We start from the raw sequence: 13,251 nt of genomic DNA, 5'->3' as shown, positions 1-13,251 counted from the left end.
ATAATCCCTTCTTCCCTTGACTCACCTGGAGAGGGTCAGGAAAAGAGGCGGTGTTTTAAAATTTGGCAAAACAGGCTCAGATGAAGGCTGTGGCAGAGTTTCGGATAGCCCTGTGGTGGAAGCCAGGGCCAGCCTGGAGGGAGAAGAGGGCCCAGACCCTGCTGGTGGCCTGGGGCAGATGGGGGCGGCAACCGCGAGTCTGAGGTGGCCGGGGTGCAAAAGCTTGTCCTGGAAGGATGGGCCTCAGCAAACAGGACTTAAAAGCTGGGTGCTTTTAGGGAAGAGAAAACAGTCATTAAAGATAAGAAGAAACAAAGAAAAATCTTTTCCTTCTCTTCCTCTTATCATTCCTTTTCCTGAGCTCAGTAAGCAGGTCTTGGTATCTCTGCTGCCATGATACTGTTTCATCACATTAAAAACTTCCTTCTTCCTCGGACAGGCTATCACTTCTTTATTCTTATCCTTTTGTTTTAAAACATTTTTATTAGTCTTTTTTTTCTTAAAATTTTTAACAGCGGTTTATAAAAACACGACAAATACACAAGACTTGGTAAAAATAACTCACTATATGGTACATATACTCAGACGGTGTGATATATTTATATAATAAAAGATGAAAATAGTCACTTTCCATAATAAAAATAAGTTCTATTTTTTTGTTTATTTTACAATATACTTAATATTCTCTTCTTCTGCTTCCTCTCCAGCGTCCACTTCTTCACCTCGAGTCTCGAGGGGGTCCCACGTGGCTGTCGCAGCCCCACGAAGCTGAAGTCTGAGAGGTGGGGGGGCAGAGGGCCTTAGGAACATGCGCGGCAGCCACACTCCAAGTGTCTCTCCACCTCTTCCACAAACGAGGAGCCGTCTGTGCACTGGAAGACGTATTTCCGCCGCTTGCTGCGGGTGGGCCGGCAGCACTGCAGCCCACAGCCCCCACGACACTCCATTACGGGCACTTTGGAGGCTGTGGCGCAAGACGCATAGCCTTTCTGGCGGCGGATCACCTCTCGGACTACCTCCCCCAGGCACAGGCTCTCTGCAGAGGGTAGAAAAGGTAAGGTCAGGGCATTGGTGGCATCAACGACAGGCCAGGGCCAGTTCCTGGGTAGGCTGTTTGAGGTGTAAAGACCATTTGAACGTCTTCACTCATCCCTCTGTCTCCCACCTGTTAACTGCCCAATGATTCCACAACTATGAAGGCCTTTCCTGGGCCAGGCTCTCTACCGGATTTATGACTAAGCCCTGAGGATCTAATGGTGACAAAAACAAGCCCCATCCTTTCCTTCAAGGAACTCCAAGACCAAACTCGATGTGGCAAAGTAGTAGATGGTGGGCTAACTCCTGTGCCTCAGTTTTGATGTGCCACCTAGACTTAGAAACTGAGCTAAATGTCACCATTAAAAACCCCAGGAGATTAAATATTGGGATTTCTGGCTTCACAGAAAACCAGGAAGTGTCTGGTTTGCCCCAGTCCCCACTGGTGCAGCATCTAGGTCTGTTCACTTCAGCGATGACAGAATAAGTAATGATAAACAGAGGTGGATGCTCTATAGGAACAGTACGTGGCAAACAGCCTGCTGCAGCCCAGGGATGTGGCTCTGGAAAGTGCTGCTGGAGGTGAGATCTGCTTGGATTTTCATCTTCTGACTGCACTGTCCCTACGACATTGGGAGGAGGGCTGCAGCAAGGCACTGAGGAAGACCGTACTGAGCTTAGAGTTTGGCTTTGGCCATCAGCCAGACCCTCACTATCCCTGAGCCTGTCTCCTTGTCTGGAAATGGTGATACATTTCCCTGTCCTTCCTATGCCTCACAGCTTATGAGCCTCAGAGGAGACTGTGAGTGAGAAAGGGCTTTATGCATTTTAATGAATTTTGTTAAGCTTGATATAATTCTTCTAAATTATGAGATTGTTACAAGATAATGAGTGTACGAGTGTATGAATGTGGTTGGCGAGAGACCAGATGTGGCAACATGTTAATTGGGCAATCTGGTGAAGGGAAGGTGGGAGCTCTTCATATTCTGGCAATTTTTCTGTAAATCATGTTTCAAAATATTTAATAAAAATTATAAAAACATCAGTTTTGGTTGAATAGTATTTCAACTAGATATAAATGTGAGCGTCCCTTAGAGACAAGGTGGTCTGCCTAGGAATCCAGTGGCAGGGAGGAAGACTTCAGTTTCCACGCAGGAAAATAACCCCCTGTGGGGAGGTGGATTTGAATTCTAATACAATCTAGTCTTAATTTTCCTGTTTACTTCAATATTAGCACACTACAGGGGTACCTGGGTGGCTCAGTTGTTTAACCATCCAACTTTGGCTCAGGTCATCATCTCATGATTTGTGGGTTTGAGCCTACCTCAGGCTCTGTGCTGAAAGCTCAGGGCTTGGGGCCTGCTTCGGATTCTGTGTGTCCCTCTCTCTCTGCCCCTCCCCCACCTGCATTCTGTTTCTCCCTCTTAAACATTAAAAAATTTTTTTAAATGCACTACAGGGGCTGGGGGAGGGGAAGAGAGTAAGGAGGGTTTGAACTGTGTTGGGGGGCTAATTTGTTACAGAGCAATAGACAACTGCTGCAGCAATGTAGGGTATTGCCCCCATTTTCAAAATGAAAGAACAGAGGCTTTTCTAGAAAGCAGCTGACAAAGGTCATGCAGCCTCCAGGTGGCACAGACAGAATTCAAACTTCAGTCTGGCTCTGGGGTCCAGTTCTGACCCCTCCACCATTCTCTGGTTCCCCCTCCTGGGCACACAGTAGACCCACCTTGCTCGCAGTGCTCCCCACTAAAGCCAGACTGGCACAGACAGTAGGGCTCCCCTCGATCTGAGATGTGGCACTGCCCCTGGTGACACTTGAAGGCCAAGCAGGCGTTGGTGGAGTCGTTCTTGTGGTCACACGTGGGCCCCCCGTAGCCCTCTGCACACTTGCACACATACGAGGTCCCGGTTGCCACACATTTCCCATGGCTGCAACTGTTGGCAGAGGAGAGAATGAGAAGGGGCAGAGACGGTGCTGCTGGAGGCTTTCTCTGTCCAGCCCAGCCAGGGACCAGGCTCTGACCAGCAGGCCCAGAGCTGTGGAACCTTAGGTCTTCTCCATCCCATGGTCTGTCCTCTGCTAGCCCAGCATCTGAGCAGCAGTCTTGTCTTACTCTGCCACAGCTGGAGGCTCACATCACCCAAACTCCACTGCCAGCTGTGACCATGAGGCTGGCTTGCTGTTCTCTAGGCATTAGAACTCACATATCCAAGCGGCAGGTCACAGCTCAGAACATTTTAATTGCCCTATCTTAACTGATAGCAATGGAACTATTACCAACACCATCATCAACGGTGCCAGGCATGGGACTAAGTGCTGTATACCTGGCATCATTCTTATTTTCTACAATCACCTCTCTTCTGCTGCTTCTATGTAGAAGACAGTCTTATCCACATCTCCTAGATAGAGAAGTTGAGGCTGAAATTCACCCTCATTCCACTTGCCAAGCCAAATGCTCATGGGGCTGCATCTGCCCAGAGTCATGTAGGTATGTGCTGTGGCTCTGGACAGGTTCTAAAGGGTCACTTGCCAGAGACTGGTGTTCTCAGCAAGGTCCTCACACACTGAGGTCTCTAAGTGGGACCTGCTGTTTGGCTGTGTAAGCTCCTGACCTCTTAAGCAGGACCTGTGGACAGTCTGACAATTCCTCCAGCTTTTATCAGTGCCGCTTCTTGGGTGGGGAAGGGGTGGGGGGAGGGACTGAATCCAGGCAGGGAGTCTAGGCTCTCAGGACACTGACCTGTGGCCCAGGCAGGGGTCGCGGGCCTCCTGGTCGCACAGCGGGCCGGTCCAGCCCGAGTGGCACTCGCACACCACGCTGTCCTTCTCCACGGAGCGACACAGGCCGTGCTTGCACACAGTGCAGGACTTGCAGCCTGGTGAGACCCCCAGGGACTGCGGTGGGAGGGCCTTGAAGTCTTGCAACTCGTTGTTGATGCGCACCTCGTGGATGCAGCCATGGAAGCCGCCCAGCGGCCGGTCCGTGCCCTGGCGCAGGGCTGAGAGGCCCGTAGAGGTGGGGATGCCTGGGGGAGGGGCGCCAGCACAGCCGCCTGAAGACCCTCCCTTGCCCACCAGCCCAGACTTCCCCTCAGAGCAAGGAGGAGGTCTCTACATGCTCACAGTTAAGTGCTCACAGCTCTGGGCCTCCGATGTTCAGATGGAGGGAATGGACCCAAAACCTGGGACCTTGTCCACAGAAGGACTTGTGTCCTTTTTCCTACACTTTGACTCTTAAAAATGTGAATTTGTTGCCAACCTTTTAAATATAGAAAATTTCTAAAATCTCTATTTTGGGCTTGTCTAGAAAAAAAGATGAGCTGGCTAGTCACAGGGCCACAACTAGCTGGATGGAGGAGGCCCACCCTCTAGGCAGGGAAGGGATGGTGCCTCCCATTCCTCTACTGTTCCCACCAGGTCCTCCTGTCCCCATCCCTTGTCCTAGCCCTGCACAGCACCAGGCTGGAGAGCTAGAGTTTGGGAGAGAAGGGGTTTGGGCAAGCAGCCTTGATCTGTGGAACCTTGGGGGTCTTCACAGGGGGACAAACTGTGTCCCTTCTGGGACTGCCCTTGACTGAAGGCTTTCCCTGGACCCCTGGCACCTGGACTGGCTGTTAATACAGATTCCTGGGCTCCCTGGCAGGGATGTCTTGGGAATCTCTGTGCTGAACAAGCTGCTCTGGTGACTTTTTTTTTTTTTTTGCACATAACCCTTTGACATCTACAGGTCCTGGGGCTGCACTTCAGGTCTAGGCTCTGCCAGACAGGTGGCTACTTCTTTTTGGCCTTTATATGACTTTAATCTCAAACATGTTCTACATGCATCACCTGAGCCTCCCAGTGTCTGACATGGTGGCAGAACAGAGGGAACATGACCCCTGCAGATCATGGGGCTTGGACTCTGTCTCTATTTCCTCCCTCCCCATTCCATCTTTGCCTCTTCCCACCATCATTCCCGAACCACTTGTGCTTCCCAGAAGGAGCCCTGTCTTCTCTCCTCTCCTCCTCCCCACGATCTGGCTTACTTGCCACTTCCTCCAAGAAGCCTTATGTCATTTGTTTTGGCAGTGGATGCTGAGAGCAGGGGAACCCCAGCCAGTGGGCCTGGGTGTGGGTACCTGAGCATAGGTGGGGGGTGTAGGTGGTGGGGATGGAAGGGGAGAAAAGCCTTACCTCCGAGGTAGAGGGGGCTGTTGATGCTTACTGCCGGCTGCTTCTGGAGCTTTCCCAGGCTCTTTGGGGCTCCTTTATCCACCACCAAGTTCAGGGTCTGATTTAGCATCACCAGCTCCACACTGTGAAACTGTCCGTCATTCACTGTCTCCACACTGGGCAAGAGAAAAGGGGTGAGAATCAGAGGGTTTGCTTTATGCTTTCTGTAGCCAGGCCCTGGGCTGTGAACGTGGCTAGCATTTGAACTTGGCCAACCATGAAGCACAAGTGGTTCATGGTTATCATTATTGGTTTACATTCCTTTCCAGTGTTTTACAGAGGTAAGCAAACTCCATCCTCCGACCACCTTCTCAATTTTTGCTCTACTGCATGCCACTGGAACCATTATTTCATTAAATTTTTCTTCAGTTGCTCCATTTCCCCCTTAAACACCAGTAAGGATATAATAAGGCCAACGTTCTTGGAAGGAATACTGTCCACAAAAAGACTATTTCAGTATGATGTATATATTTTTCCTAGTACATATGAAAAGAGTGATCTCTCAGTTAAAATGTCACCAGTGTCTTTGTCCCACCTAAATTCGTCTCATGCACCATCAGAAGTATGCACGCCATATTTGGATTAATATTACCACACAACACTGCTTCACGTGTTTACAGAATTATAGAAACGAGGAAACAGAAATTCAGGGAGGTTAAATAATGTTCCTAAGTCCCCACAACTAATAAGCCATAGGCTAGGGATGTACACTGAGGTGCATCTAGCATCAAAGCCCACATGCATGCCCGTTTCCCATCACCTCCCTCAGTACCAGCAGGCAGTCACCAAGGGCTTATGAGACACAAGAGCTAGGCACAGGGCTAAATGGTTCTCTGCTATTATTTGAGCCTCACCATCATTCTATGAAGTGGTGTCAGATATCCCATTTCACAGCTAAGATGACTGAGGCCCAGAGAGGTTAAGGGGTTTGTCTGAGGTCATCCAGCTAGTATGTTCCAGAGACAGAATTCATAGGCAAAACATTTGACTCCATAAAGTTCTGCTCTTTCCACTACTTGATCCTCGGCTGGGCCTGGGAGAGAGAAGTGAGCGCAGGTGATAGGTATTGGGGGATATGGTATTCCTTCCCTGAAAATGGCTCTCTGAGAAGGACGCTGAACTCTGTCTTAACCATTCAAATGTGGGTGGTGAATATGGAGGCTCCTTCTCCCCTTGAGTTCTCCCTGGCAAAGCCCCAGTAAGTTGGATCCAACAAGAGGATCCTATGCCAGAGGTGGCACCGATTACCTGGGAGGCAGGGACAGCTTCAACGACTGACCTGGAGTTAGAAATCTCAGCCAAGAGGTGAGAGAAATGCTTGGGAGAAGAGAGGATAAATTGGGGTGGGGTGGAGAAAGCATGGAGTCTGTCCTAGCCCCTTTTTCAGTGGGTGTGGCCACTCAGCGAGTGTGGCCACTCAGAAACAGAACCCCTCTGGGTTTCTGGTCTTCTCATCTGTAAAAGGGGGAGAACAACCTGACAGAATTACTGCAATGATCGAATCAGAGGAGGTACTTGAAAGTCCTTTCAAGACTTTGTAATTTACACTATAAATTATTGAGAAAATGTGACCCATTATCACTAGTGTCAGAGTATTAACGACGATAAGACCGACCATTGCCTGCAAACCTCCTGACTCCTGCTCTTGTGCTGATCTCTGGGAGAAAGTGCTGGTGGAAGGGGGCATGCAGGAGCCCAAGACCTTCCCAAACTCATCATGAACTTTCTTACTCTCCCATCTACCTATCATCCAACCATCATCTATCCTTCCAATCACTTGTCTCTCATCCAACTGCCACGGCGCCCACCGAGACCAGTGGCAAACAGTACAGACACGTACCATCACGAGCCCACATTTCCTTAGCCTTTCCTTTAAATCAAACCACCAACATAGTAGTGTCAGGTCAGGTCAAGAAATAGGGCAGTGGGGGGTGGAGTGATAGCTAAGAGTCCATTGGAGGATCTCATTTGTGATGGGGAGCCAAGAAGCCATAGAAGATGGAGCTGTTCTATTTCAGTAGCTTCCAGCTACTCTAAGTAGTGAGCTGAGGATAAGGCAGAGACCTGTGTTCCTGCAGATGAGTTGATGATGGTGTCAGTGGGGGAATGAGGGCTGGTGTGCAGAGACCACAAACTCTGACCTTGAGCCCTAACACAGTTTTTTAAACATACATGCAAGAACATGCAGCTGTATCCCTAAACCATTTGGTAAATTGATGCTGTCCTGAAAGAGCTCCCCCTCCCCTGAAGTGTGTAACTAATGCTGAGCAGCCACCTGTTAGAGAGGAGTTGTAGAGAGGCTGCAGCTCTGGGTGGGTGGTCTTGGCATTCCCTTCCAATATTAAAATTCAGGGAGTCTGAGGCAGCCGCTATCCCATTATAAACACCCACAGACACAGTGAGCAAACACATACCACTAACCCCTTCCTGGCCACTTGCTCCAAGTCTGTTCCTTTTTTCCTTCCTGCACTCCATGCGCTGGTCCAGGCCCTGGTGCTCCTCCATGGAGGGTCCCAGCCTGGAGACAGTGGTTTGGCAGGAGCCGCAGGAGCAGAGAGGACTGTGAGACCACCCTTCCTGCCCCCAGTTAAGTGCTAGGCTCCTCAGTGCCCTAGCCACTTGGCTGTGTGGAGAGCCTCTCTTGATTCCCATAAGGCAGGTCCCTTCCTCCAGCTATACCCTTCAGCTAGTTCGTGCTCAGGAGTTGGAGAGATCTGGTATCACACTGGGTCCTCCAGCTGAGGGACTCTTGGCAAGCCCACTTACATGCTATGGGGTTGGTGATGATGTTGACCTGAGTTCTGATTGACAACACAGGGCCCCTGACACCTGGCAAGCACTCAAAGGTGGAATGATGATTTCTTCCACCCTGATCCTGGGCTTGGAGGAGCTGGGTGTGGCAGGAGAGACGAAGTTGGGGAGCAGGTTACTGGACCTGGAGGAACTCTTCTACTGATTCTCAACCTTCCAGATGCCCAGGGCTTTGGGTTTCTGTCTGCTTCCACTGGCTCATAACCATCTCTGAGGAAGGCACTCATGAGAGCCACATTTTACAGAGAGGGAACCTAAGTAACTTGACCAAGGCCACATTGCTAGAAGTGGCGGAACTGAGGTTCAAAGTCAGTATGGATTCCAAATCTAAACCTCCCATAACCCACGCCAGTAGGTGCTCATGGGTTGACAGGTTGCCTTCCTGGCACATCTTTATTAGGGTCTCCTGGAAATGATGCTAAAGCCAATGGTTTTCACACTGTAGGTCCCTGGAGGGGACTGCAGGCTGTGATTTCTCACCGCCACCTAACAAATCAGGATGGCTCCATTTCTACCTACTTCCCCGCCTCCCCCCACCTTTTAAATCTTGGCCTTTGAAGTATATAACGAGAAAAATGACTCTGCTGCTATAAGAAAAAAGATTGGGGTAAAAAAACAAAACAAAACAAAAAACTCCAACCCAAACCACCTGCTGTTAACTCTAAAAGAAATGATCCCACTGTGGTTCCAAGCCTCCTAATTTGTCTCCTGGAGAAAGATTTGGGGATTACAGGGAAGACTCAGTGGGGATCTGAGAGTCTTTCCCAGTATGCACTGGGCCACATGAACCAGCATCCAGTGGGAGGTAGAGAGCACTGGAGGTGTCAGAGCTAGCTGGGTGGCTTCTGTGTGGGACCGGCATGAGGACATGTGGAGTTCTATTCTGCTTTTAATATCAACAGTGGGAGTATGTTGGGTGCTACAGGACTATGCACTGTGCTACTCTGTGCTAAGCACTTGACCTGCATTCTCTCATTTAACCCTAACAAGCCCCTAAACGAGACATACAATTTTTTTTGCCATTTTAGAGATAAGAGGCCTAAGGCTTGGAGACTTAAGGTGTCCAGCTCAAAGACTTAAAGTGGAAGTGGTGGAGGCAGACTGAAACCCAAGCTCCTAAACCAGGGACTGTACTTCCCCGGGGAGTGAACGGTTGGTGGGCCATTCCTCCAGGTGCTGTTGGGCCTGCTCACCTGGGTGCTGAGTTGTGGCCACTAGGTGGCAATAGAGCCTCGCAGGATCAAATAGTCCCTGGGATTTCAGTTAAGCCGAAGTCAGAGACTTCAAAGTCAGAGACTTCAAAGACTGCAGGGCAGCAACTCCCCAACTCCTGGACCACCATGGCCCCAACTCTCTCTTGCTCTGGCCTTCATGCCCCAGCACAGTGGGAACATGGGTTCTGGTGGGAGCCTGACCTGGGTTTGAATCTCAGCTCCGCCATTTACTGGTTTGTGTGCTTTAGGGCCAAAAACTTCACCTGAGCATCATGTTTCTCATCCCTAGAACAGGAGTGATGACGCTTACCCTAGGGCTTGTGGTGAGGAGCAAGTGAGACAAAGACCTTGGCAATGGATGGGACTATGGTAAATAAGACTCAGGGAGCATGTGTGATGGTCCAAAGAGAGCTCTCTTGTGGTGTTTGGCCAACCTTTGAACATTGAGCTATTTCACATAGAAACCCCGAGTTTCTAGTGCTCCTTGATGATCTGCATTCCCACGGGGCAGCATCTCCTGGGGCAGAGGTCAGCTGTCCCTTCGGACAAGGCCTGTGCTCCCCAGGCTACCACACTCTTCACACTCCCACGGAGACCTCAGTCCGCTTTCCCCAGGTTCGTTCCCTTACTTGGCCCCTTGGCCTCTCTGGTAGGAAATAGTGCCTGAAGTTCCTCTGACAAGTCTCAGAACTACAGAACAGTGCAGCCTGTTCCCATTCTGGGGCAGGCAGGCAGGCAGGGGCAAAGACAGGCTTTTCTGTGTATTTGCCCTGGAACCTGGGGTCAGACCTTGAAGCGCCAGCACTCCCCTGTGGCTATAGTTAGGCAGATGAATCAAACCAGGCTCCCACATAGAGGAGGCTCAGAATCCTGCTGCTCCAGACCTGTGGTTCCCTGCTGGGGGGCACCGGTGGTTCATTCTCGCTCTGGGGCTGTCCATGGGGCCTCAGTGGGCAGAATTTTGCAAGCTGCCAACTCCCCTGATTATTACCTTTGGTTTGGCACCCTGGCCCTGAGGCTAAGGAGGCCTTCCTAGGTGGCCAGGGGTCACCACAGTGATCCTGTGCCCTCTATTAACCCCAGTCCCACACAGTATGGCTTCTGTGCATACTGATGGGCCTCCCCCAGCCCAGTGCCTTCTGGAAAGGCAACCTGTGGAAATGCTTGTCAGCCACCGCTGAAGCCTCAGCTCAACATTACCACTTCCTCCAGGGAGCCTTCCCTAGTCCTCCAAGCAGAAATGTCTGCTCCCATAGCATGCACCCGTATCTTCTGCAAGACCTATTTTATTCTGCCCATGTGACTATCGCTTGTTTACACACCTGCCTTCTTCCCTGGACTGTGTTTTGCTTAACTCTGGGTCCCCCACACTTAGTCCAGGATCTGGTCCATGCAAGGTGCCTGGGAGAGGTTTGCTGAGTGAAAGAGTGCACAACTGGGGCAAAGCCAGTGCTGCCACACAGAAGACTGGAAGAAACCCATTTTATTTTTTTTTATTTATTTTTATTTTTATTTATTTATTTTTTTTTTATGATTACAAAATACTTTTATTGAAATGTACGCAGTAATTGTACTTGGTCAGCTAAATGTTTTAATTTATTACAATTGGTACAGTACCAAATCTTGCTTTATTCTTTTTTTTTTTTTTTATTTTTTTATTTTTTAATATATGAAATTTACTGTCAAATTGGTTTCCATACAACACCCAGTGCTCATCCCAAAAGGTGCCCTCCTCAATACCCGAAACCCATTTTAAATAATGGGATTTCTGGAGACTTGGGCCCTTCGGGATTGTGAGCTGAAGGGCACTAAGAGTCTGTCACTAGGCTTCGCCTGTGGGCATGGGCATACTTCACTGGGTTCCTCCTGTGGATAAAAGGAAGAGCCTGGGGTCTCCCCAGGGCCCCCTATTAACCCTCAGCCGACTGACCCCCTGACAAGGAGAGAGAGTAGTTCTATAGGGGAAAGTAGTTCTCTGGGTTCCTATTTCACAACCTGGTTCAGACAGCAGAAAAGCATTCCAACATTCTTACCAACAACATCACGCTTTTACCAACCCCCCCTCCCCCCAGCAGCTAACATCAGTGTGAGGGAAGGGCTAGGCTCTGCTGGGATGGGCTCTGGCCAGGGCTCTGGCCAGAGCTCTGGACAGAACCCAGCCCCCTCCCCAAGCCTGGCTGCCACCTTCTGTCCTTGACATGCTCATGTAAAGGTTCAATTTGCCAAGCACTTTCTCATCTGCCAACCCTCAATATCCAAACGCCCCCCCCCCCCCCATCCTGCCCTCCTCTTGCAAAAGTATGTCCTGTTATCCACAGTACACAGGGAAGGAGACTGAGGCAAGAGGTCGAATACCTTGTTCAAACCTGGATGTGTCTGATACCACAGGCTGTGTGACAGGCTGCCCCAGGCCCTGCACCCAGGCTCTCTGTCCACTTGGCCCATGACCAGCGGCTCCAGAAACACAGATGTTGGGAGGCCCTGACTCCAGGGAACTCGTGAAGCCACTGGTGACAGCTCCTTCTCCTGGCATCTATTGTACCCAACTGTCCTAGCCTGGTCAGTGATCCCTCCACCCACCCCTGCTGTGAACCTCTGCTCTGGTCGAACCCCCTGTGTTGTCCCCTAGGCTTGCCAGTGATGTCCCCTCAGCCTGCTTGCCCACCTGTTCTGCTCATATAAATTCTCCCTCTCATCAAGACCTAGCATAAATGGTTCCTTCTCCAGGAAGGTTTCCTGCGTGAGCTGACACTTCTCAGGCTTGTGCAAAGAATCACCTGGAAGCTCCCTGAAACAGATGGCTGGGCCCTACCCCAGTGCTTCTGTCAGTAGGTGTGGGGTGGGGTCTGAAAATGTGCCCATCTCACAAGTTCCTGGGTGCGTTGCTGCTGCAGCCCTGGCACCACACTTTGAGAACCACTGGTTTAAACCAATGGTTCTCGACTGGGTTTGTAGGTGCTGTTTTGGGGGTTTTCATGAGAGGAAGTGTGAAGGAAGAAGCTTGGCTCTCTCCAGCCCCTGCAGGACAGTTTTGCTTCTGTGTATTTAATATTCTTGAGTTCAATATAAAAGTTTTGATTGAATAAATGATTTAGTCTGAAAACTGCTGCTCTTCCTCAATCCTAACCAATGTGCTCCTGCTTGCAGAGGGGAAAGGCTGGCCTTGGGATGCGGGCCCTTCTCACGCATGGTGCTCTCCCCCCAAGGAATGGCTCTCCTGCCTCGGGCAGTTTTATGTGATTTTTAGGTGTAACACAAACATTTCTCATCTCAATGGTTATTTTTATAATTATTACAAAATATTTATGACTAAAATGATTTTTTGTGTTTAGTACTTATTCCGCTGAGAAGTAGAAACAAATCTAACGTTGAGCTAGCATATCTGTGATTTCACAGACGATATTCCTTGAGATGAAGCTCAGGGTAGAGAGTGAGCACATTTAAAGGCCATGTAAGGTAACCTGCTAAGTAACAGTATAGCTGACATACCATATTTTTACAAGCTTTTTGTAAAAATCAGGGCGATTGTTGGAAAGACTGAAGTTTAGGAAAAACCATCCTTCAGAACAGTTTGAAAGTCACTTAAGGAATAGTCCTGCTCCCTCAGTGCTCTGGAATTTCTTCCCCTTGAGTTGCATGTTAATCTCCCCCTGTTTTCTTTCTTAAACTAATAAAAGATGAGGATGACATTTTGAAAAGGGCACCTCATTAAGCAGCCTCATCCCCATTGGCACACACAGCTCTGCACGGTAGCCAGCTGGCCATTTATCTTATGGTAATGAGGTGTCATCTCCCTGTGGGGTCAGCCTTCATCTCCTGCCTCTTCCTCCAGCACCGCCCCTCTCCCTCCCACCAGCCACTCTGAGTGTGTGTGCTTGGAGGGCAGCAGGGAGAAGAGGCATCAGAGTGGCCCTGGCATCTTCTCTCAGGGCAGGAAGCAGGAGGGAAGACGCAGGACCTGTGAGCATTGGCGGG

The 13,251-nt window shown here is 49.8% G+C and overlaps 1 protein-coding gene across 2 annotated transcripts in view; it reads right to left on the bottom strand.

Annotated features, from left to right (window-relative positions):
• Positions 1–627: 627 nt before the first annotated feature.
• Positions 628–13,251, bottom strand: part of SLIT3 (slit guidance ligand 3) — a 593,416-nt gene continuing 580,792 nt past the window's right edge. For both annotated transcript variants that reach the window (XM_049647813.1, XM_049647814.1), the window contains exons 33-36: positions 5,213–5,367; positions 3,780–4,065; positions 2,765–2,973; positions 628–1,036 (exon numbers count right to left, since the gene is read on the bottom strand). In XM_049647813.1, the coding sequence (XP_049503770.1) occupies positions 801–1,036; positions 2,765–2,973; positions 3,780–4,065; positions 5,213–5,367 (886 nt within the window). In that variant the 3' untranslated portion in view covers positions 628–800. The remainder of the gene's footprint in view (positions 1,037–2,764; positions 2,974–3,779; positions 4,066–5,212; positions 5,368–13,251) is intronic.

Source organism: Panthera uncia, assembly GCF_023721935.1.
Source record: "Panthera uncia isolate 11264 chromosome A1 unlocalized genomic scaffold, Puncia_PCG_1.0 HiC_scaffold_17, whole genome shotgun sequence".
Taxonomy (NCBI): domain Eukaryota; kingdom Metazoa; phylum Chordata; class Mammalia; order Carnivora; family Felidae; genus Panthera; species Panthera uncia.
Note: the sequence above shows the minus strand (reverse complement) of the source record. Positions and strands in the feature narration are given on the sequence as shown.